General features: G+C 41.7%; 1 protein-coding gene across 2 annotated transcripts in view; it reads left to right on the top strand.

Moving 5' to 3' along the window:
* GLS (glutaminase) overlaps positions 1-24,569 on the top strand; it is a 267,993-nt gene that overhangs the window by 214,213 nt on the left and 29,211 nt on the right. Inside the window, exon 15 of one of the 2 annotated variants that reach the window (XM_075285138.1) lies at positions 8,171-9,199. The exons of the other annotated variant lie outside the window; for it this stretch is intronic. Within the exon in view, the coding sequence (XP_075141239.1) occupies positions 8,171-8,302 (132 nt within the window). The 3' untranslated portion in view covers positions 8,303-9,199. Of the gene's footprint in view, positions 1-8,170; positions 9,200-24,569 lie in introns of those variants that run through there. 2 annotated transcript variants of the gene reach the window in all.

Raw genomic sequence — 24,569 nt, 5'->3', positions numbered from 1 at the left:
GAGAGAACTCATTTGCATTCCGACGGAAAACAGAATTTTAACTGAACAGTGGGGCGAAGAAGACATCTAAAGGTAGGAGAAGAATAGCCTTTTATAAGGCTATTCTGACTTGTCAACGACAAAAAAAGTTTTTAATGGTAGAATCCTTTTAATGCTGGGAATACCAAGGAGGTGGACTTTAATAAGAGGAGAAGTGCCCCGAATCCGGTGGAACTCCAGGGGATGGACATTGAGATAGTCAAGACCTATAAGTACCTGGATGTGTTCGTTAATAATAAGCTGGACTGGCTTGATCACCTGGATGCGCTGCACAGAAAGGGTCGCAGCAGGGTTTACTCAGAAGGCTGAGGGCCTCTGGAGTCCAGGGGGCACTTCTTATGGCCTTTTTCAACTCTGTGGTACAATCAGCCATATTCTCCAGAGTGGCCTGCTAGGGGAGTAGCATACCAGCCAGGGATAGAAATAGGCTTGACAGGCTGATTAGAAGGTCCAGCTCTATTCTGGGGAACCCCCTGGACCCAGTACAAGAGGTTGGTGACTGAATGATACTGTCCGTGGTGAGCTCCCATCCCATGCATGAGACCAAAATAGCACTGGGCAGTACTGTCAGTGACCAACTGCTTCACCCCAAGTGTGAGAAGGAACGTTATCAGAGGTCCTTCCTCCCAACAGCGGTTAGGCTGTATAATCAACATCAGGCTAAGCGAATATCACTCCACACTGAGAACTAAATAATCCTGAGTCCTTCTTTTCCTTAGTTGTTATGATTCCTAGTATCTTTTCTATCCGCTATTCTGAGCTTGTATGTGTTCTTTCTTGAAATATATTACTGTATTATCCATGCTGCTGTAACACACTGAATTTCCCCATGGTGGGACTATTAAAGAATTATCTTATCTTGTGGGCCCCAGTGCAATCTTTTGTCCAGGGTCCCCTACCTGATAACTACAGCGAATTCTTGATAGTGATGGTTATGGGTGCTAAGAAGTTTAATCACACTTAGTGTCGTTTGAGTAATCTGTGGGTCTCCTTTGCCAGTGCTTAGGGCCCTCTACACCCCCTCAAAGTTATGCCCCTGGGACAAAGTGTAAACCGCTTATAACAGTGCATCTAAGCTAACTAACGTGCTCAACACCTAACAAGGAGGTACCCCTATATCATAAATAGGCACCTCAGTAAAACTAGTCTACAAAAGGCACACCTGTGAAAAATATGGCCAAAAGTGGGGTAGATGATAAACAATCCCCATTGTGTCTGCGCTATTTAGCTGCCTGTCACCATCAAGTATTGTGTTGATCAGGAAGGAGGAAGTTAGCAGACGAAAGGATGAGCTTTATGATGGAGAAGGGGGGTGTATTAAAGTGAATGATGAGAGCCTTGTTATGGGAAGGGTAGATAGGGAAATTGATGGAGAAGTGTAGGATAAGGACAGGAAGCCTCATGATAGGGGAGGGCAGGTAAGGACAGTGAGCCTCTTGATGTGGGCATAGGGGCTGTAAGATCAATGAGCCTCATAATAGAGTTGCGGGGTTAAAGGCAGTTGAGGAACAGTGGAACCTCATGAGGGCAGTATTCCAGTAATTTATATATTTTATTCATAGGGACAGGGTTCCAGGTGGTGACCAAAAGGATCACCAATGATGCCAAGATTTTTTAGTAAAAGTGCATTAGCAGGATTAGTCACAAATGGACTAACCCTGCCACTGTACTGCCACTTTAAGGGTGCATGCACACTGAGTAACGCCGGGCGTGTATGAGAGCCGTACACGCCGGCATTACAGCAGACTGCCGAACACTTCCCATTCACTTCAATGGGAGCGCTCGTAACAGCGGCGTTTACGAGCGCTCCCATTGAAGTGAATGGGAAGTGTTCGGCAGTCTGCCGTAATGCCGGCGTGTACGGCTCTCATACACGCCCGGCGTTACTCAGTGTGCATGCACCCTAAGAAAAAAAAAAACAACTAAAACCTGTCTTTGCTTAGCAAACTCTGCATCTGCTAGGTGAAGGATTGCACCTAATGTTTCCCAGGAAAATTAACCCTCACTGTTTCTGCTACTGTCCTGCTGTACGTTTATTGAACAGAAGAGCCCCAGTCTCACTAGTGATCAAAGACTGTAGTGTTCCCCTGCAATACCACATGGAAAGTAAGTGAATTTATTCACCTTCAGTTCTTGAATTTTATGTGACTGAGAGTTGTGATCTTGGCAACCTTGGAGTGTCCATTCACTTAAAGGGGTTGTCTAGGATAGCCTAAAATCCCTACCGTAATCTAAACACCTCCCCCCTCCTACTCTCTAAATAACATTGATTATCGAAAATGTATAGCTACCCATATTCCTGGGGCAGTCATGTGATTGCCTCTGGGACATATTCTGATTATCCGGTGACAATCTGTTTCCCCAATTCCAGAAATGGATTGGGACTACTTCTCCTCCCGCCCCATCCACCCCACTCATACTTACCCATCCATGATTTCTTCTCGCGAGGCGGCTCCTCCTCCTGCTTTCTGTGCAGTGCGTGCTCTTATTCACCGTGCGCGCCGCAGCCTGTAATTCACCTTTACTGCTCTTCCACGCATGAGGAGGACTTCGGGAACAGTACAGGAGGAGTAGGGATCATCTCACCCGAAGCATGGAGGGGTAAGTATATATGGGTTGGGGTTTGGTCTGAGTAGGTAGGAAAGGGTGGGATAGATAGGGAGGGGAGTGAGAAAGGAGGAGGGGAGAGAGGAAGAAGAGAGGGTTAGTGATGAACTTTAAAGAGCAAGAAGCAGCAGCATATAAACAAAAACAGATACCAGCAGCCTAGAGACACCCAGAAATCACCCAAAATCAGCCCACTGATATAGGTATATGGGTACATTTATTAACCCATTAGTAGCACTAGAAGACATTTTTTAATAAAACTTTTTTTTTGCCCGGAAAATACCTTTAAGTTACTTAATTTTGGTTGTGATGTGTTTTGCATGTAGCACCAGGCTAAGGCTAGGGTCACATTGTGACTTTGGTTATCATTCCAAAGAATGGTATGTCACTCTGCAACTCCTTCACGAATGTAAGAGAATGGAGTTGCATTGTGACCGAGAGTGTGTTGCAGAAAAATCAAACACGGCTCAATTTTTAGAATGTTAACATTCCCTAGATTGCAATGTGGCTCCTTTCACTTAAATTATTAAAGGTGTCAGAGATCTTTGGTTATGCAACAGAAGTCCCAACCAAAGGCACAGTGTGTCCTGAAGTCTAAAGAAACAGCTTATCCTAGCCCAGGTAAAGAGCAGTGTAGTGTATGTAGTACTGTAGTGTAAATGGCACTACGGAGTTCATGTACTTCAGTAATACAAGTGTTATACAAGTGAAATAGCCATGTTGATTGGATAACTCTTCCAATAAATCTAGCATATCATATATTCAGACTTCCTGTGGCAGGGTATGTTGAACTTGGTTTTACATTGAAAAAAGATTGGCACAGAAAAGATTTGCTTGCTGAAAATACGGTAACCTTAAGTTTACTTCAACTTTAAGGAGCTGAGACTTAGTTGATCTCAATGGAAGATAATGAGAAGGTATTAATGTTATAACATTCCTTTTCTTTCCCCCTCATCTAGAGGTATAACATGAAGTTCCAGGGCCTCAGTGCAAAATCTGTATCAGACCCCCTAATGTGTAATAGTTCATTATAGTACTGGCCTCTTCATATTCGGAATAGACAGTGTATGGTTCCCCTGGGACTCCTGGACCCAGGTGCATCCTCTGCACCCCTTCAAGTTATGCCACAGCCCTCATCCCACCCCTTATATTATTTATAGCATTTAAACCAGGATTTTACTATCATCCGGATTGAACCTTAAAGTACTGCAAAGTGCACCAAGCACTTACCAAATACAAACATTTAATAATAATGTTTCAACATTTTACACTTTCTTTATCTTGTCTGTATGGTTTCCAGCATAAAATATTGTACACTATACAGATATAGTCTTAATGAGAATCACAAGAGAAGAATGTTTTACATTTCTGATTAATGAAATGGATTTCCGTTAGGCCGGGGCCACATATAGCATAAACGAAACTTTTTTTTCCCCGGCATTTTACAGTCCCTATTAAGTGGATGGGATTCTGGCTAATCTTCAACACATTGCCGAAAAATATCTGCACTGGACATGCTGCAATTTCAAAAACAGTCACATTTATATAAATTGTAGGATGTCAATTTTACATACAGAAATGCTATCTAGGTATAACTAAAGCAGAAACTGCAAAGGAAAACTCTTATGTCTTTCTGTGAAAAGTGGTGCAGGGAGAAGTCACAATGCATTTCCACCACGGTTTTATTCCCACAATGCTTTTTGGCTGAGGCTCGCTACTTGTGCCTTAGCCAAAATTATATTTTCATGTAATGAAAAAGAAGGCCAGAGCAGCACAGCAGAAGCCATAATTCAAGACAAACAAATTTTGAATCTTTTTTGTCAACTGATGTACTTTTTCACTCTTTCCCTTACTTCTGTATTTAGAGCTTTTCCTGCCTCTCAGTAAACGTTATTGAGTATAGGAGTATGGGGCTGTGTGATGTGTGGAGAATAAGACTCAAACAGTTATATATTGGATATTATAAGTAGAGATGAGCAAATTGTTAAAAAATTAGTTTCAGAATTTTCCAAAAACATTTGATTTGATCCGCATAAATTAGCATTGAATCACGTTTAAAAATAGTATCAGTATTTCCTGGCTGCAGAGAGCCTGAACAGTGATTTAGAACACTGGACCTTGCAGTAACACACATAGGGAGTCTACCGTGGTAGAGAAACAATACAGTGAATCAGCAAGACACGCACATGACAAGTATCACTCTTAGAACCACTGCACATCTCACTTATTTGGCCAGTTATGGGGCCAAAATTGACCAACTAACTCAAGTGTGAACTCAGCCTTACAGGCCGATTTTAGTGCCAGGTATATTGAACCGTGCAGAGGCCCAAGATACTACTGTAGCGTGAAAAAGCGTACTCCTTTTATACCGTTAACTGCTGATTCCACATAAATGTCTACAGAACCTGTTGTATTAAAGGCTTATATAAGTCCCAGATCACGTGACCAACCACAACAAAAACAACAAGATACCCAAGGATCATAAATAGATGATGTAAGGTGGAAAAATGGGACCAGGGGTATAAACATAATCAAGACCTCTGAACCTCCATACTGAGGTAATGTAAGGGAACTAATCATCTGTATATATACAGATGAAGCGTGCTACCTAGATGGTATAAGATACATGTGCGCATGCGCCGGGTCCGGACTCCGGCCGTGAAATAGGATGGGTGCGTATGAGCGCTTTGATTGGATGAAGATGGCAAATGAACGGCAGTCCTATCGCTATAAGAAGCCACTACCTCCAATACTCCGTGCGGCCACACATCAGTACCGATGGAAGGGCAGGGGGGAACGCTACTCTATTCATGCTTACCATGAAAATTATGTAGACTCTCAGCTTTCATTTGAACACTTAGATATCCTCTGATGATGTGCTGGTGATAGGAATGGACCCCAACAGTGAAACGCGTCAGGACTTAGTGCTGCCAACATTGTTTTAATTCAGTAGCTAGCCGTCTGAATGACTACTATTAACCCCTAGGGGTAGTTGCTGCTATAGGGAGAGTTGGTGGATACACTGAACCTAACTAGACACGACCTCCAAGACTGTGCAGTGCCTCTGAGATATAGGGATTAATATTAATAGAAAGTGTCTTCAGACTAGCTAAATATAGGAGAAGAACTCTGCATTTTTGCCCCATGACACGCTATTAATGGCATATATATCTACTATAGCCATTGGCAGAATTTTTCTTCTCCTATATTTTGGGGAGGGCTTTTTTTTGTGGGGTATTTTAATCATTTTTCAAATAAACATCTATTTTTAATACTTCCTGTTAGGGTTACTGACACCTTGTTTTGCAAGGTAATTGAAAGGCTATGTTCAAAATCCTAAGGAATTATGGTCCTCTGCTATTTAGACCAGGACCCCACGGGACGGAAACACTGCGATTTGGCCCACGGCAGATACACCACAGGAAAAATCATGGTGTTTTACAGTACTTGCAAAGTGGATGGGATTTATGGGAATCCCATGCCCACTTTGCGGGAAAAAAAAAATTGCAGCGCGCACACGCTGTGATTTCCGAAATCGTCATGGTTTTGAAAATCGCAGCATGTCAATTATATCTACGGAAACACCGGCGGCTTTCCCATAGATATAATTGAAACAGAAAATCTGCTGAGGAAAACTCAGTGAACTTACTGTTTAAAGCGCTGAGGGAAGAACCGCAATGCGTTCATGCCACGGTTATTCCCGCAGCACTTTAGCATGGTGGGTTCAGCCCATGGAACCTTAACCTCAACCAAGCAAAACAGTGAGTTTTTGTCTGTGGATTTTGATGCTTTTCCACAGCATTTCTGCGTCGTTTCCGCAACATATTTATCATGCTGCGTTTTTGCTGCTTTTTTCCACACTCTCCATAGAAAACTATGGAGGAAAAAAAATCAGCATTTCCGCAACTATAATTGACATGCTGTGTTTTTCAAAAACGCAAACGTTTTTGAAAAACGCAGCTTTTCTGCGGCGTTTTTTTTCCGTAGTGTGAGGCTGTCCAGTGGGCATAGCAGGCCACAGCAAAAAAGTGCTCAGCAATGTATTGCGTTTTTTTTTCCTGCAGTGCTTTTCACAGAAAGGTTTCCTCTGTAGACTTTCTGCTTCAATTATACCTACAGGAAAATTGCTGGCTATAGATGAGTGAATACTAGATTAGAATACTTCGCTCCCATAGGAATGCGTGCTAACGCGGGTCGGCACTTAACCCCTTGCTGTTCAGCCACTTACATGCATTCCTATGGGAGCGGAGGTATTAGAATAATATTCGACGAATAGTTTCGCTCATCTCTATTGCTGGCATTTCCATAGGTATAACTTACTTGCTGTGTGTCCGCTGCGCATATTTATTTACATATCCATCCGCTTTGCAGGGACTTCACAATGGGCCCTGGCCTAAAGGTATGTTTACATCGAGTTTTTTTTTCAGGCTGATTTTGAGATGGAATATGCCTCAAAAATGCCTCCTATTCATTTCAATGGGAATCAGTAGCAGTTTTTTTTCCCTTCTACCTGATTTTTTTCAGCTACAGGAAAAAAAAAAAAAAGCAACATGACTTATCTTTAGGGGAATTCCGCCTTTTAAAAAAAAAACCATTGAAATCAATGAGAGGCAGAAAAAATGTGGTGCAATGCAAAAACCGCATCAGAAAATGTTTGCTCTTTTTTTTTTTAAAGTGAAGTTTCCAGGTCCATACAGTGTGCTGGAGTAAGAGGACCATACAAAAAAAACCGTGGCAAAAAAACCCATCAAAACCACGGTAAAAATACATCATGTGAAAAAAAGTCAAAAAATGGTTCCTAATTCGTGAAGCATATTTTATCAGCCTGCAAGAACATAGCCTAACATGCATTGTGTCATATTTATGAAGTATTTTAAACATTTTAATGAGTAGTATGGAAAGGGATGTGCCTTAACGGGAAGTGTGTGTAGCCTAAGTTGCAATATTGTGGACTAAAAAAATGCACTAAACTATGGCGCATTTTTCCTGCAAAAACTAATGCAACTTATAGAAGGTGTTAACTTACACTAGACAGTTAAATTAGTCTAATAATGCAATAATTTTTTTAAATACCATCAGACACTCATAAATCTGTCATTGTTTAAAACTGTCTAGTCTAAGTATGCTCTGTAACATAGTTAGTAAGGCTGAGTTCACATCAGCGCTCACTTTCTGTTCGGGGATTCTTCTTGAAAAATGTGGGGAGAAAAGTCCTGCAAGCAGGAAATTTCTTTCTGCATTTTTCGGGTGGAAACTGGGAAGAAACCGAGAGACCCTATTATAGTCTCCGAGGTTTCCGCCGGTAACCTTTTTTTTTTTTTTAAGCGGGTTGGGTTTCTGTTTTTCAGGTTCCCTACTGGACCCAAAGAACAGAAACCTGTGCGTAGGTGTGAACCTACTGTAAATCTGTCCCATTGTGTTATGTTGTGCTATATAGCATGGGCTCCTGCTGCAATATTACATTTTTTTTAACTCATTACATTTTTTTTGTTTTTCAATTTTAATTTATGTACGTAACATGAAGAATCAACTCTCCTATGGACCCCTGGATTATGAACATCTCCAAAATGAGCTTTCTCTAAAAGATACCATATGGAAAAAAGTACCACCTGAATCAAATGAGGACTCATCCACTACTATAGTCTATAGGATGTAAAGCTTTGTGGACAGAAATTGATAAATACATTGATGATAGCTTTACAATTATGCTTTACAGTTTTTGTATTACAAGTTATTCTCTTAAAATTGCTTTAGGCCAAGGCCCTTCCACGCTTTTTTTGTTGCATATTTTGCTGCGTTTAAGCATAAACAAAGAATGGCGACAAAAGAAATGGGAAATATGTAGGAAGTACTCACACTTCTACCTTCTGCTTAATCCACTCCTGACTGGTTAAAGCAAAATCTGCAACAACAACAAAAAAAAAATCTACACGGGACCTCGGCCTAGGGTCCAATCACATGGAGGAAAATGGCACTTTATATGGTGCTGAAAAAAAAAATCCTCCCATTGACTTGAATGGGTGCTGAAAGTTTTTTTTTTCCACTAGCGGAAAATTACACTAGTGGGAAAAAGCTAGTGGCACCCATTGAAATCAATGGGAAGCTTTTTTTTTCCAGCGTGGAAAATTCCACTAGTGGAAAAAAAGGTTAGCAGAACCCATTGAAATCAATGGGAGGCTTTTTTTTTTCAGCGCAAAATAAAGCGCCGTTTTCCTCCATGTGAATGGACCCTTACACATTTATTTCAGTTTTACTTATGAAGTACTAATGCAAGGCTGAACATAAGATAAGTATGGACAAGTCATATATTTTTGTAGTAGCATGTGCTATTTAATTGTTCAAAATACCATCAGCAGAAGTGTATCCTTGCCTTTGTGTGTGCACGTTATACTTTGTCAAAAATATATTACATATATTACACTACTGTAACAAAATTATACAAAGTATAATAACAAGTATATTAACACCTCCAAGTTGACAAGCTCCATACAACAATTTTGTAGTGGCTTGATGAATAAAATAAAGTATTTGCAAATGTAAATTACACACACAAAGTAAATTTGTTTTGTTTTTGACAGAATTTGTCAAAATAAATAACGTTATTTCTATAACTTGTTTATCTGAACTTGATAGTTTTCTTAATTTCTTTTGCTGGATATTTGAATTTGGCACATGTATTGAAACAAGAATGAGAAGCCAACAATAGGTTACTGTATTATAATACAAATACAGTTGGTGCATACAAAAACACGTGTTTCTTAAAACTGAGAGTCTTTTTTTCCTTTCTGAAAAAAAATGCATGCTCTTTTGTGGAGAACAGCATTGTGTAAACCCTTCCAAAGGGTGGTGATCTACACTATGTACCAAACACAGTCAACTGTTCTGGGGCCATAGGTGGTTCCCTTATAAGTAAGTGAAACGCTGATTAATAACCTATTTCTCATTACTGGTTCTGATGAAATATGTATATATCATACTGTATAAATAATGTGTCATTTATGTTTTGGATTTACTGTGTGAAAGTCCTGCATACAGTAATTCTAATTTGGTTTGTAATTTAAACTTTGCCCTCCAGGAGGCATGTGATCAGTTAAGCAAGATGTGGACTGAGTACATATAAAAACTACTTAGCAAGTGTTTTGCTGCCAACCCCAGATGCCCTGACTCCAATTTTCAATCTGGAATCTGGCCAACTTTGTATATCAAACAAAAAAAATTATCATCTCAGTCACAGGTGGGAGATTTCAAATGGGCCAAAAATCCAATAAACTCAATGATGTATTCAGTGTTAGATATTTATGAGATGCAGTTTATTAGTCTGTAGGTTTCTCCAACTACTTTCTGCTAAAGCTCCTAGCCAGGCTTACAAATATGTCTTTTCATTGTTACTCCCTTTTTATTTTACAATGTTTGTATGTCTTTCTTGTTGTATTTTTTTAAGCACTGTACTTTTTGTCTATATTAACACTTTATAGTTTAACCCCTGAAAAATTGCATTAAAATATATATTTGCACCTAAAAATCATATTCAACCATACTTTCACACAAAAGAAAAAACAAATAGATCAAGGTGTACATAGCTTATATACAGTGCTTTGCAAAAGTATTCGGCCCTCTTGAACTTTTCAACCTTTTGCCACATTTCACGCTTCAAACAAAAAGGTATAACATTTAAATTTTTGGGGGAAGAATCAACAAGTGGGACGCAATTGTGAAGTGGAACAAAATTTATTGGATATTTTAAACTTTTTTAACAAAGAAAAAAAAAAACTGAAAAATTGAGCATGAAAAATGATTCGGCCCCCTTGCGTTAATACTTAGTAGCACCACCTTTAGCTGCGATTACAGCTGCAAGTCACTTGGGGTATGTCGTTATCAATTTTGCACATCGAGAGACTGAAATTCTTGCCCATTCTTCCTTGCAAAATAGCTCGAGCTCAGTGAGGTTGGATGGAGAGCGTTTGGGAACAGCAGTTTTCAGCTCTTTCCACAGATCCTCGCTTGGATTCAGGTCTGGACTTTGACTTGGCCATTCTAACACCTGGATACGTTTATTTGTGAACCCCCCCAAGGAATACAGCTTTTCTCAGCTGCATCTAGATTGTATATGACAGGAACCTGGGAGAAATATATAATCCTTTAATCCTTCTACCACTTTGCCCCTGATCCTTTCACATATCATTTCCCCCCCCCCCCCCCTTCATTTAAACCTTACAGGCGGGACACTGTGTATTTAAACATACCTCCCAACTTTCTTCTTCACCGCCTCCAGCATTGTCCTTCCCGGCGGTTTCTATTGAAATTTTGCGCGTGCGCAGTAGCACCAGCTCGCAATGTTCTCTATAGGAAAATGATGCTGAGCGTGCACAGTAGCACAAAATTTCAATAGAAACCGCCGGGAAGGACAATGCCAGAGGCGGTGAAGAAGAAGGAGCAGGAGGCGTTATGCAGCAAAAGCAAGATGACACTGGGGAGTGCACGTAACGCCCATTGTGCATGAAGAGTGATTTACATAACCATTTCATGTAAAAGTGTATTCATGAAGGCACACATCAGTGGCATAACAGGACATGTAGTAAGCTGTCCGGGACAGCAGTCTGATAGCGGGACTGTCTCGTGGAAATCAGGACACTTGGGAGCTATGACTTAAATAATATGCCCAAGACATGCCATCTGCATTTCCCAGCTAACAGCCTGGTTGGACGGAACGCTGTCTCTTTAAGAACTTGGGTAAGTAATAGGAGGGGTATATCTACCGCTTTAATGGCATTGTGTCACTTATTACAATCAGTGGGCTTTGCTTACTGATCCTGCTGGAGAGCACTGGCTGGCTGAACACTTCTGTGTCCTTGCACTTCTATCGCATGTGCTTTGTACTTCACTTACTTGCACTGCTCTGTTTTGCTCTCCTCCTTCAGTGCCACCATGTGCTCTGCTTGATGCAGCACTTCTGTACCTGGCTGGGCTTTTCTGCTTGGCTTTGGTCACTTTATCACACCACCCTTGAGCTCTATTGACAGACACTTTCATCTGATCTCCAGCGCTGCAATCTTCTCCTTTTGAAAGACCTGTGTGACACAGACTTCCTTTGTCTTCAGCTTTTTCTTCCCCAGGTAACTCTTATCTCTAAATTGAACTTTCACCCTCTGCTGGATTGGGATGATAGCAGCAAATCTCCATGTTCTAACATTGCAGCCAAACCTCCAGGCATTACAAGCTCAACAAAAAAAAAAAAAAAATTTCGGATGTTTTTTGCAGCGATGCAAATGGGTTGCTCCAAACGGAACCCACAGAGGCTCTGCTGCCCAAGGGCCCACACAAACCTGGAGCCGGTCCTGACCAGATCCATTGCAATCCTTTCAAAGGAAGTTTCAGTAATCGGCAGAGGCACTAGAGGGCTTCTAAAGTTTGACACAGGGTTGTACATTTTACATAGTGGACAGGACTCACAGTATTATTTCACCTCTTTTGGTACACCTGGCCAGTGAAAATCTTTGCAAGATGTGGTCTTTTGTTTTATCATGTCCTCCTAACACATGGGAGTGAGCAAGATCCTTTGCAGTAACCCAGTGGAGGAGACCGGAAGATGGGAGTAGTAGAGACGTAGACTTGCCACATTGCTAGGCCGAGCACACTCCAATGGCACTCCAGGTCTGGACACAGTCGAGGGGGGTCCTGCAGCTCTACCAGATGGTGGTGGTAGTAGTAGTAGTCCCCTGGGGCACTTCTAGTTTGGAGAGGTTTCCTCTCTGAGCCAATGTGGTTGTGTTCAGAAGTGCCCTGATGGTGAAGCAGGCATGACTCAGGAGTTCAAGATGCAGTGAAAACCAGGTAACTGTTCATTAACTGAGATGAACTGCAAACCAGCAGCTAGCAGATGGGGTTAGTAGTACACAGTCCAATCTCCCTGCCTTGGTCATAGGAAGCTGCCCAGAGATGTTAGAGGCTCGGTGATATAAGTCCACAACTGCTCTTCCTCTCAATCCACTCCCCACCTTAGATGATGGGGTAGTAGTGGAGCAAGAATTCCTGACAGGGATCTGGTTACCTGGAGACTAGGCGCAAATGAGTTTCTCCTGTCAGGATCCTCCATCAGGGTGATGAATAATCCTCCTAGAGGCTGCATTGGCAGCCGTTGAGCTCCACTCCTGGTCTACCTGCTGCACAGCCCAGCATGAACTGTGCAGGGTGACTGCTAGTGCTAGACTGTCCTTCAACAGTTGCCTGGAAGACTATAGTCTTCCTACAACCCTGCTCAGTGGCCTGTGATTTTTCAAGGTTTTAACCAAGGCATTGGATTTGAACTGTGAAGGAGGAAACATAACAGGGAAAAGCTGAATAATAACATATAACATATGCCCCTTTATCAAGATGGCGCCGCACTGAGTGGCTGCCTCGATACAGAGCTCCAAGCTGAAAGCAACCCTTATCTTTCCTTTTCACTCTGTCTGTATCTTCAAGAATCCTCTAACCAAGCAAACTAGCACTATGAATTAGCAGCTATAAATCGAATGGAAGACCCTGTGGAGTATTTTTTTTTCCTTTTGTTTCTATTGTTAAAGCATTGAGAAGACTCAAGCTGGTTTTCTGTGTGCACATGTGCCTGTTACCATCCCCCCACGAGCTAAGAACCACATGGTCACCATGAGGCAGACAAAGCTGGAGGAGAAGCCTTCATGTAAGTGTATGCTTCTTCTTCAAGGAGATGATTTTTAGCATCTATTGCTGATGTGTGAAGATGCCTATTGCTGACTAGTATTTCTTTCTATTACTGTGGACACGTGGGAGCCCACCATCACCCACTTACCCCATGTGTTTATGGAAGCTTGGCAAGAGAGCAGCACCCTGTCTACCTGGATGGCTTCAGACTTCTTTGGGCAGTAGAACACAGTGGTAAGAAGAAAGGAGGAGGAGGGCTTGTGATGAAGGACATTTGGGGCATTTTATTGTGGTTAAGGAACAATAGCGCTGATGCAAGATACCGAACTATCAGCTGTGAGCATGAGATCCCACTACCTACCAAAGGAGCTGCCACATGTTATCATGATAGCTACCTATGTCCCCCACCTCTGCAAAAATGTTTTTTGCCTGTTATATCTACATGCTGTGACCCCCCTCCTCGTGTCCTCCAACCACATTCGACTGTATTATTAACATCACAGAGAACTAAATGATCCTGCAGTGTGTCTGTGTTTCTTTCTTTTTTAGTTGCTGTGATTCCTAGGATTTCTCTATCTGCCATGAGCTTGTATGTGTTTCTCTCTTGTTATATACTACGGTACCATCTATGAAACTGTATCACTGAAATTTCCCCATTGTGGGACTATTAAAGGATTATCTTATCTTATAACACTGAACATAGAAGACAGGACATACCAATATAACCTGGAGGCACAACAGACAAACACAAAAAATAGCAGCACTCCAGGATGCTGCACCATCACGCTATCATGCTTCAGCGATATCATTTAGGTACTATAAGTTGCTCTACAACCTATCCACCAACTTCGACTCTATACAGCAATGCATTTTCCAGTGCAAAGTGTGAGAATGTTTTCTCAACCCCAGGTTCTTGGGGTACTCTTTATTGTTTTTACATTTTCATGAGCAGGGGGTAATGTAGGGTCTTTGAGTTGAGAAGTACCTTTTCAGCTAGGTGAAATAGGTCATAAATTTGTGACCTCACAGGTTTATCCATTTGGATCTCCCAGTTATGTACCCACTGGGCTTTGACAGCAGAGGTAACACCTAAGTAAGCAAGGATTTCTGCCTTCACTTTGTTGCACTGTCTGGCATCTTGCTCACTTAACTCAAAGTAGGCTTTCTGTGACTCTCTGCTGAGAAATGGAGCAACTGTATCTACCCACTGGTCAGCTGGAAGAGTTTTCTTCTCAGCGGCTCTCTCAAAAATGGTGAGGAATGCTTCCACATCATCCTCTGGGGTCATCTTATGTAGAGACGATTGCACACTCCTTCCAAGGAGTGACGCTTTGTTCTTGGATTTGATTTCTTTCTGACAGCAACTTTATCTGCTCCAGCAGACTTTTATTAATCGCCTGATTTTCTCTGAAGGCCACTTGGGTGGACTCAATAAGCAGACAGTTGGTCTCATGTTGGTTGGCATTAGTCTCTCGCTGAATGTTAGCCTGGATCAGCTGTTTCACCACTTCCTCCATGCTTGCAGGGACTGGATTTGCAGGAGCCACAGACATAAACCTTGATATAGAACTTGCTGAATTTTTGTGGCAGCACAGCCTCCACCATTTGTAACAGGAATAGCTCAGGGATTTTCATCTCCTCAGATAGACTAACACTTTTAGTACACTGCTGCCAAGTGTGGTGCAACTGGCCACAACCAGTTTTATTAGAACGTTTCACATTGCTTGAACAGAGTTTATCTGTAATGCCTGAAGAGTCCCTTATAGCCCCGCGATGAAATACATATGTGTTCAAAGTAGAATTATGTACAGGGCTTGTCTGGGACTGCCCTTGTAAAGTCAGGAGCCAATTTGGGGGTTAGGGTCAGCAATCTTAGGGTTCACCAAGATGAGATTTATTATGGCTGCTTTGGCGATTCCCTTTCATGAATGTGTATCACACAATATACTCAAAAATGGTAAGACTGTTCTGATTTTCCTTGTCTTTCTTGAATGATATGTAGACCTCAAATGTTATATACCTGAAATATCAGAATAGCCACCTTGCACATCTGACTTTAAGACATCTGGCTTTAAATCGACAAATTTATTGGTCCATATGGAGGTTATATTTGGTACTAAAAATATTGCATATCTTTGGCACAGTTTCCAACTATTGTATTGATATATGTATGTAGATGGTGCCGCCTTATTTTATTTTTCTAATTTATATTAAAAGTTTAAGGGGTTGGTCACTTTCAGCCCAATATTGAGAGACAAATTTTATTGTTTGTATAATAAAAAGGTATTAAATTTTCCAATATACTTTCTGTATCGATTTCTGACAGTTTTCTAGATCTTTATTGCTGTCATTCATTCTGTTTACTTCTAGTATATAAAATTCTGACCATGGTCATGTGTTTTACGGTCCATGTCCATGAGATGAACACACAGGTGTGCAGCTTGTTATAGTCACAGCATAGCAATTAGACATCTTCCTGGTAACGTTATGCATCTATGTATCCATCACATGACCCTGGACCATAACAGCAGCAATGACAGCAAGCGAACCTAGAAAACCATGAGGAATTAAGTTATTTTATTGTTATGTATATTGGAAAATTATACAGTTTTTTTGATTATACAAACAATAACATTGGTCTCTCAATATTGGGCTGAAATTGGCCATACCCTTCAAGTTTTATTGTTCTTGCTGATGTTAATACATCTGTAGTATTAAAATATAATATAAGATAATTCTTTAAAAGTTTTAATAGTTTAAAATTCAGTGTGTTACAGAAGCATAGATAATACAATAATAATACAAGAAAAAAACCACTTACAATGCTCAGAATAGAAGTTAAAAAAGATACTAGGACACATGACAAAAAAAAAGAAAAACTTCAGGATCATTTAGTTCTCTGGAGTGCTCTACGCTTAGCCTGATGTTGATTAACTGCGGTTGGGAGGAAGGACCTCAGATAGCGCTTCTTCTCACACTTAGGGTGACGCAGTCGGTCACTGACAGTACTGTCCAGTGCTATCACAGTCTTATGCATGGGATGGGAGTTATTCTCCAGCATGGAGCTCTCCATGGACAATATCCTTCTGTCACCCACCACCTTTACTGGGTCCAGGGGGCTCCCCAGGACAGAGCTGGCCCTACCTAATCATCCTGTTAATTCAATTTCTATCCCTGGTTGATATGCTACTCCCCCAGCAGGCCACTCTGAAAAAGATGGCTGATGCTACTACAGAGTTGAAAAAGGCCCCTGTAACGGTCTGGGTCTGGTTTGGAGTCTTAAGTTGCTACTACTTGGAAAGTGACTTACTTGCAAGGCTGGTAACGTAGTCAGGAGGAAGCCAGTGGCCGATACACAAGATGAGCGTCAGTGTTGGAGAAGTAGGCAAATACCTTAGACAGGAGCAAGCCAGTGGTCGATACATAAGAGGAGCGTCGGTGTTGAAGGAGAAGGCAAATACCGTAGTCAGGTGGTCAATGCATAAGATAAGCATCAGTGTTTGTAGCAGAGCAGGAGAAAGCTGCTAGATTACAGGCTGAGAGCACAATAATCTGACAAGACAGGAAGTGCAAGGCTGGGTTTATATAGGAAGTACAATCAGAGAACAAGGTGGAGCAAACCAGAGAGGTGGGAACTAAAACTAGAGGTACCGGGAACTAGGCTCAGATCAGCACAGGAGCTGTCCAGAAGGCTGAATAGCTCAGTTGGAAGAGCTGTAGCGTGGGACACTGAAGTCCCTGGGTTCAAGTCCTGACAGCCCCCCCCTGGACTCCAAATGCCCTCAGCCTCCTGAGCAGGTAGAGCCTACTGGGAGCCTTTCTGTGCAGTGCATCCAGATGATCTGCCCAGTCCAGCTAATTATTGAGGAGCTCACCCAAGTACTAATAGATCTTCACCATTATACTGGGGGCAGCTGGTGGGGGTCATTAATGTCCCCCTCTAGTTGCCCCAGTTTAATGTCCCTCACCAGCTGCCCCCACAGCTTATTGTCTCCCTCCAGTTGATCCCACGGTTTACTAGTCCCCCTCCAGTTGCCCCAAACTAATGTCTCCCACTAGCTAATTCCAGAGTTTAATGTCCCCCTCTAGTTGTCCCCATTTTAAACTGGGGCAGCTGGAGAGGGGATCAACTGGAGGGTGACATTAAACTGGATGCACCAGGAGAGAAACTTTGTACTATGGGGCCAATCTGAGGAGAATATGTGAGGCCATATAAAATTAGGGTTATTGTGTGGGGAGCACAAAGAGAAATGGATCGAAATGGGCATAGTCAATTTTGAAGTGGGTGGAGCTAAATTTGCAGCAGCAAATTATGTGCACCACATATTTTGTCCCTCTTTCTGTTCTGTGATTGTTGGAAGGTATGCAAAATCATTAAAAAAGAGAATATACATACAAAAACACTGAAATTGTTAGCATTTGTAATACAAAAAAAAAAAAAGTCCCCCAAAGGGGAAATGCACTGGAGCCCACCCCAAAATCTCTATAACTATAATAACTATAGCAGATAAAGCAGAATACTTATAATAAGAACATCCTATATAGCCTATAATAAAGATGAACAATATCAGGTGTGTATAATGGCAATAAATCTCAAAACAGCAGTGTATAATGACACAGCTAGAAATGAGCGAATTTTTCGAAAAAATTCAATTCGGCCACTTCACTGAATTTTCCCAAACTATTCAATTCGATCCAAATTAATTTGCAGTGAATCACATTAAAAAACAGCTATTTCCTCGCTGCAGAGAGCCTGTATAGTTGTGTAGAACACTGTTCATTGCAGTAACACGCATAGGGAGTCTGCTGTGGTAGTGAAACAATACTGTGAGTCAGTATGACACGCACATGACAGGTGTCACTCTTAGAACTTATAAGTGAACATTTCACTTATTTGGCCAGTTACGGGGCAAAAACTGACCAACTAACTCAAGTGTGAACCGTGCAGAGGCCCAAGATCCTACTGTAGCATGAAAGTGCACACTCCTTTTACACCGTCATCTGCTGATTCCACATAGATGTCTACAGAACCTGTTCTATTCAACGCTTATACAGGTAGAACCCCTGACAGAGTGGAAAGAGTGTCAGCAGTAAATTTGTGTTGATGGCACTGATTATTTTGCCCTTCTCCTGGTCCATCAGAACAATAGACCCCGCAAACAAAGATCCTGTCTGTTGAGCAACTGCCTTTACTTGGTCAGTAATCCATCAGTATTGCTGATGCCAAAAATAAACAGGAGTGGGTCCAAAACAGAGGTGACGCGTGAATAATTATTTGAATGTCTTCTGTATTTGGTTCCCACTCCTGCTTTTGGCTACCAAATCCTAAGCCAATTCTGATGGGATCGTACAGGCATTACAGCTGCTACAAAAACAGGATCAGTTGTGTGTATAATTTTTCCTTCCTTCTGACAGATCAGAAGAAGGGTCAAATAAACGGTGATGACAACCAGTCCAAGAATGAAAAATAGTGGTCCAGTCATGGAGTGGGGAGGTTGGCAACAGTATGAGAAGTGACACAGTGTAGAGGTAGCAGCAGTATGAGGAGATCACAAAGTGACCTGGTGACCAAGGTGACTTTTAATCTTGTTTTTCTTTAATATTCAGTAAACCTTTTTTTTACTTTTATTCTAATATTTTTTAATTCTCATTAGAATCTTACTTCTGTATTGAAGTGTATTGTGCATCTCTGTCTATTAGCAATCTGTCACACTCTGCCTGTGAACTTCTGGTTCTGTTTAAAAGGATTTTCCCATCTCCCTCTCTCAGCATCTTTGCCTGCTGTCTCCTTCTCGCTTCCACATTTGCCTGACCTGTAACTTCTTCAGTAACTTCTTAACTAAACTAAAAACAATATGAAGAAGAACTGGCTGGGGGGGGGGGGGGGGAAAGGGTCGAGAAAGGGGTATGTTATAGAATTTCTGCTTCAGGCAGTGTAGGACCTGTGAGTGCCTGCTGTGAGTCAAATGGTTCATTGCTGATTAGATAAATCATGAAGTACAATTCTTCCATTCCAAACCAGAAAAAAAGAATATATGTTTACACCAACACCTGATTACTCGGGGATTCCGTTCCCCATTCCGCTTTAAAAATGTGCAATTTTAAGGCAGAAACCCAGTTGACCCCATTATAGTTTATGGGGTGCACAGGTTTTCACGGGTAATCGCTTTTTTAAGCAGATTAGGTTTGCATTTGTGAGGTCCCCAAGCGGACCCCAAAAGCGGAAACGTGAATGCATTTGTGAACCTAGCGGAAGTATGATTCATTATGAAAGTTAGTCACAGCATTTCTGTTTCCACTACATATACTAAGAGCCATATTGACACATTGTGCAGCTCTGGGCTCTCAGTTTGACTAAGCTCGCCTAGGTCACACAGCCCATGTAAACCTCCTCCTTTATGCTCTTGCACCTTAATGGGGTTGTGTCATTATGAACATCTGTAAACAGGACAATACATTGGCTCAGCACTGGAGTCCTGGGTTTGAATCCATCCAGTCAAGGACAACATCCGCAAGGAGTATGTATGTTCTCCCGTGTTTGTATGGACTTTCTCTGTGTACTCTAGTTTCTTACCACATTCCAAAGACTTACTAATAGGGAATTTAGAGCCTTATATGGGACAGTGTTGATAATATCTTGAAATTGCTTTGGAATATGATGGCACTATAGAAGAAAGCAAAATACATTTATAAATAAAATATTAAAACACTTATCCCCTATCCACAGCACAGATTTGGCTCTGACTATGACTTCTAAGATCTGGCCTTTTGCATGGACACATTTTCCTTTTGATTACCCTCTCCTGATTTGACCTTGCGCTAAGCTTCTGAGGGTGATCACCTGTGCTTCAGATCCTGCAACGACCATACCAGCCTTGCACAGGCACTGTGAAGTTGCCTGAGCAATTTTAGTGTATCGTCTCTGCCTGCTTGGGTCTCTGTGCCACCCTCCACTTGCACACTGCGGCGCAGGAGGCTTGTTGAGTTATGATTCCTTGCTTTAACGTTTTGTTGCTCTGACTGAACACGGCTCTATTCTTTCATCTCTGTAATAGAATTTCCACCACATCCATCTCCTTCACTTTGGTTTCCCTTAGCTACTCTAAGGGCCCCTTCACACGGCGTAAGCGCTCGGCTCATTGCGAGCCGTACACGTGAGCGCTTCTAAACACTTCCCATTCACTTCAATGGGAGCGCGCGTAAACCCGGCTTTACGAGCGCTCCCATTGAAGTGAATGGGAAGTGTTTAGAAGCGCTCGCGTGTACAGCTCGGAATGAGCCGAGCGCTTACGCCGTGTGAAGGGGCCCTAATTATTAATCTGAGCCTTACCTTTGTGATTGACAGCCGATCTACCAATCAAGTCTGGGGCAGATTCTGGACTAAACAGGTCATCAGCGCAGACATGTTTGCTTCCTATTGTGACTCTGTCCTTGTTGACGCTAGGTTCACACCTGCGTTCAGTGTCTCCGTTCTATGGTTTCCGTCTTCTGCATGGCAGAAGACAGAAACCATAGACCGGGTCCGGCCGTGAGCGGCGGTGAGCGTTTTAGGCTCTCCGCCGCGAAACCGGATTTTTTTTATCCGGACACAGAGTACTGCATGTCCGACTCTGTGTCCGGATTATAAAACCCGGTTTCGCGGCGGAGAGCATAAAACGCTCACCGCCGCTCACGGCCGGACAGCTTTCTCACCCATTCAAATGAATGGGTGAGAGAGACTCCTGCAGGTTTCCGTCTCCTGCCTCTGTTTTAGGCAGGAAACGGAAACCTCAAGTACGGAGTGCCGGCGCAGATGTGAACGAGCCCTGAGCTTTTCTCTTGTTATTGAATTGTATTAATGACTTCTGACCTTTGGCTTCCCTTGTGACTTCTCTTTTAGATTGTGATTTGTTACTGCTTTGTCTCTCTGGCTTTGATCCTTGGCTTGCTGACTCCTCTTCTGTATTTTTTTTGTCCTGTTCTGTGTAACACTTATTCATAGAAGGGTTTTTTGCCCAGTTGCCCTGCTACCGCCTTGGATAGCTGAGGCAAGTATGTAGGGACAGGGGCTGGATCAAGTTTAGGACTAACTGTCTCTGTCTTTCCCTTCCTCTGTGGTTTCAACAGCAGCATTAGAGAATTGCACAACTAGTAATTCCCTTACACTTAGACTCTGTCTACCCACGCTTTGTGAGATTTACGTAGCTTGTTTTACTGCTCTCAGTTATCTGGCAGGTTTTTTTGCATTTTTTTGGGAGGAATTGCAATTGGAAATTCCATAACAGAATAGCAAACCATAATAGTAATTTTTCCCTGAATGGAACAAATGCAGATTGTAGTGGATCAAATGTATTCTCTGACAGAGTTGGTCCAAGAATTTGCTGTTAAACCGCAACACATAGAGTATGCGAAATCGCAAGCACCTGTGGCTGTCAGCTATAGTGGAACTCCAAGATCAATCTGCCTGATTGTTTTTCTGAAGATTGTAAGTCTTTTGTAAATTTCCTTGAGCGCTGCATACTATATTGTTTTTGAGGCCTCATTCCTCTGGGACTGAACAAAAATGTACCGATCTCATTATATCTCTCTTACAGAGAGATCCTCAGGCTTGCGCTTTTTCTTTGCATACTTGTGCTTCTAACTTTTTTTCTATGGATGCCTTTTTTGCAGCTTTAGGTCTCCTATATAATGATCATGTGGCTGAAATGAATCACTATTCACTATTCTCACCCTGTTGGAGACTATTGCTGTTAAAACTCTCAATTAGCTACTGTTGCCTTAAGGTTATTGTGCCAGCCTGTGAAGCTTCTGTAGTGTTCAGGGTTTTCCTAAGCTTAAAGAAGCTTAAATAAGCAGTTGAAGAAGCATATGCAGGAAAGCCCTGCTATGGATGTATGTAATACATCCTGACAGGGTGGCACTTAAAGGGGTTGTCCCATCACAAGGAACCTATCTATACTGCTAGTTTATGTGGATTTAAGACTTTTCCTAAATGCATTGCTTTATCAAAACTGCTTTGTTTGGCCGCTATCTTAACTTATTCACGTCATTGTTTACACCCTGTTTCTATGGCGCTTGGGATTATCTGCTCATTTGTCAAGTGATGTAGCTGCCTGCTCTCAGAGGGAGAGGGAGGGGCTGGGAGCAGCTCTGAGCTGTTTGAGAAGCTCCGCTACACAGTTAGGGGAGGTGAGAGCTCAGAGATTTCTGAGCTCTTATCAGTCAGTTAAATTGAATTTGGCTGATAAGGGCTGAGATAGGGAGTCCAGTACCTCTGTATGTAGTGCAAACTGACTCAAATCCAGCTCTGCTACATCAGCTTCACACTGTGGTAATTCATTTACAACCAATCCTGTGCAAGTGAAACCCCGCCCACCTATGTGCCGAGAGAAGCAGGAAGTAAAGAGAGCATAACAGCCTGCAGGTTAGTGAACAAGCGTCATGGGAATACCCCTTTAAGTGGCCAATGATATTTATAGAGTATGCATGGTATTAATGCCAATTTCTAAGGAACTATTAGGTCTGTGAAGAAGTTCTTGATGAGAAGCTGAGAATTGCATCTTTAAAATGATACCAAGGTTATAAAATGAAAGATCTGAAGCAATTTGCTAGCAAAAATGTTGTTTGGAAAGGATATCTGCAGGTCTCAATTCCTAACAGCGTTTTTAAAACAGATTATTGCTCCTAATTAGTAATGGCAATCATATGAGATTCTCATCTTTAAAATTAATCTTCTTTAGGGCACTATCAGATCCTAAGATATGGGGCTCTAAAATGTCCCTCCAGCCTCAGACAGCTTCTCCCAGCAGCGTGGAGGAGGAGGGACAGAATGCAGAGATGATGATAAATCATACTTTAATCTGCAAAAACTGTATGTATGTTGCATACTATACATCTGCTCTCTGATTGTCACATAGAGGGATAATGTAATAACCCTCTAAGCCTTATCAGAATGGTATCCATATGTTTATCATCCAGATCACAGTTCCAAAAGAGTTGCTCCAAACACTTACACAGAGTCATCAATAAAGTTCACATTTGACCCTGTTCTTGTCCATACCTGATCTTTAGTTACATGCTAAAATGATAGCAATAATGCTATCCCATAGAAAACTTATGGAGGGAGCTGAAGCTCTGAGTTGCCAAGCGACAGACTCAAAATCTTAATGATTTAGAGATGATCTGCAAAGAGGAGTGGACCAAAATTCCTCCTGACGTGCGCAAACCTCATCATCAACTCTGAAAAACATCTGACTGCTGTGCTTGCCAACAAGGGTTTTGCCACCAAGTATTAAGTTTTGTTTGCCAGAGGGATCAAATACTTATTTCTCTCTGCAAAATGCAAATAAATTTATACAATATGATTTTCTGGATTTTATTTTTGATATTCTATTTCTCACAATTAAAATTAACCTACCCGTAAAATTATAGACTGTTCATGTCTTTGTCAGTGGGCAAACTTACAAAATCAATAAAGGATCAAAAAATTATTTCCTTCACTTTATATCTGTTTCTGTATAGAAAAAATTCCCTCACCTTCAGGGTGGAACCGTATCCCTGGTTGTTGTGACAACCCCAAGAACTTTAATCATTTTGTAGCGTTAATGCCAGTGTGCTGCGATCTAAATGTTTTACTATGTCTCACCTGTCTCATATGATTATTTCAAAATTAGAAACATTTTACATTCACCATATATAAAAAGAAATGGGGCAGACCTTCCTATAAGGATATCCAATCAGATATCCTCTCCAAAGTAAATAAACAAAATCTTCATGAGTGAATGAAGATCACTCAGTTTGCCTATCGGCCAGGCATTGGGGTAGATGATGCCATCATTCACTTTCTACAAAGAGCTCTTTCTCGCCTGGAAAAAACAGGGAACACTGTGAGAATAATGTTCTTTGATTTCTACAGTGCTTTTAACACCATATAGCCAGGGCTACCGAGAGACAAGCTTGCCCTTTTTGGAGTAGACCATCACCTCTTCAACTGGATCCTAGACTACCTCTGACTGTGTGTCAGACACTGTGATCTGTAGTACAGGGGCACTGTACTTGCCCCTTTCCTCTTCACGCTGCACACTGCTGACTTTAGGTGCAACTCATCTAGCTGTTACTTACAGAAGTATTCTGATGACTGCAATACTAGGCATCTATCACACATCTATCATACTATATATCACAGACGTAGATAACAGGGCGTACAGAGAATTGAAATGGGATTTTGTGGATTGGTGCCAGTGGAATCACCTTAGGATTAATGCTGGGAAGCCCAAGGAGATGTG

This window comes from Leptodactylus fuscus, chromosome 8, assembly GCF_031893055.1.
Source record: "Leptodactylus fuscus isolate aLepFus1 chromosome 8, aLepFus1.hap2, whole genome shotgun sequence".
Lineage (NCBI taxonomy): Eukaryota > Metazoa > Chordata > Amphibia > Anura > Leptodactylidae > Leptodactylus > Leptodactylus fuscus.
Note: the sequence above shows the minus strand (reverse complement) of the source record. Positions and strands in the feature narration are given on the sequence as shown.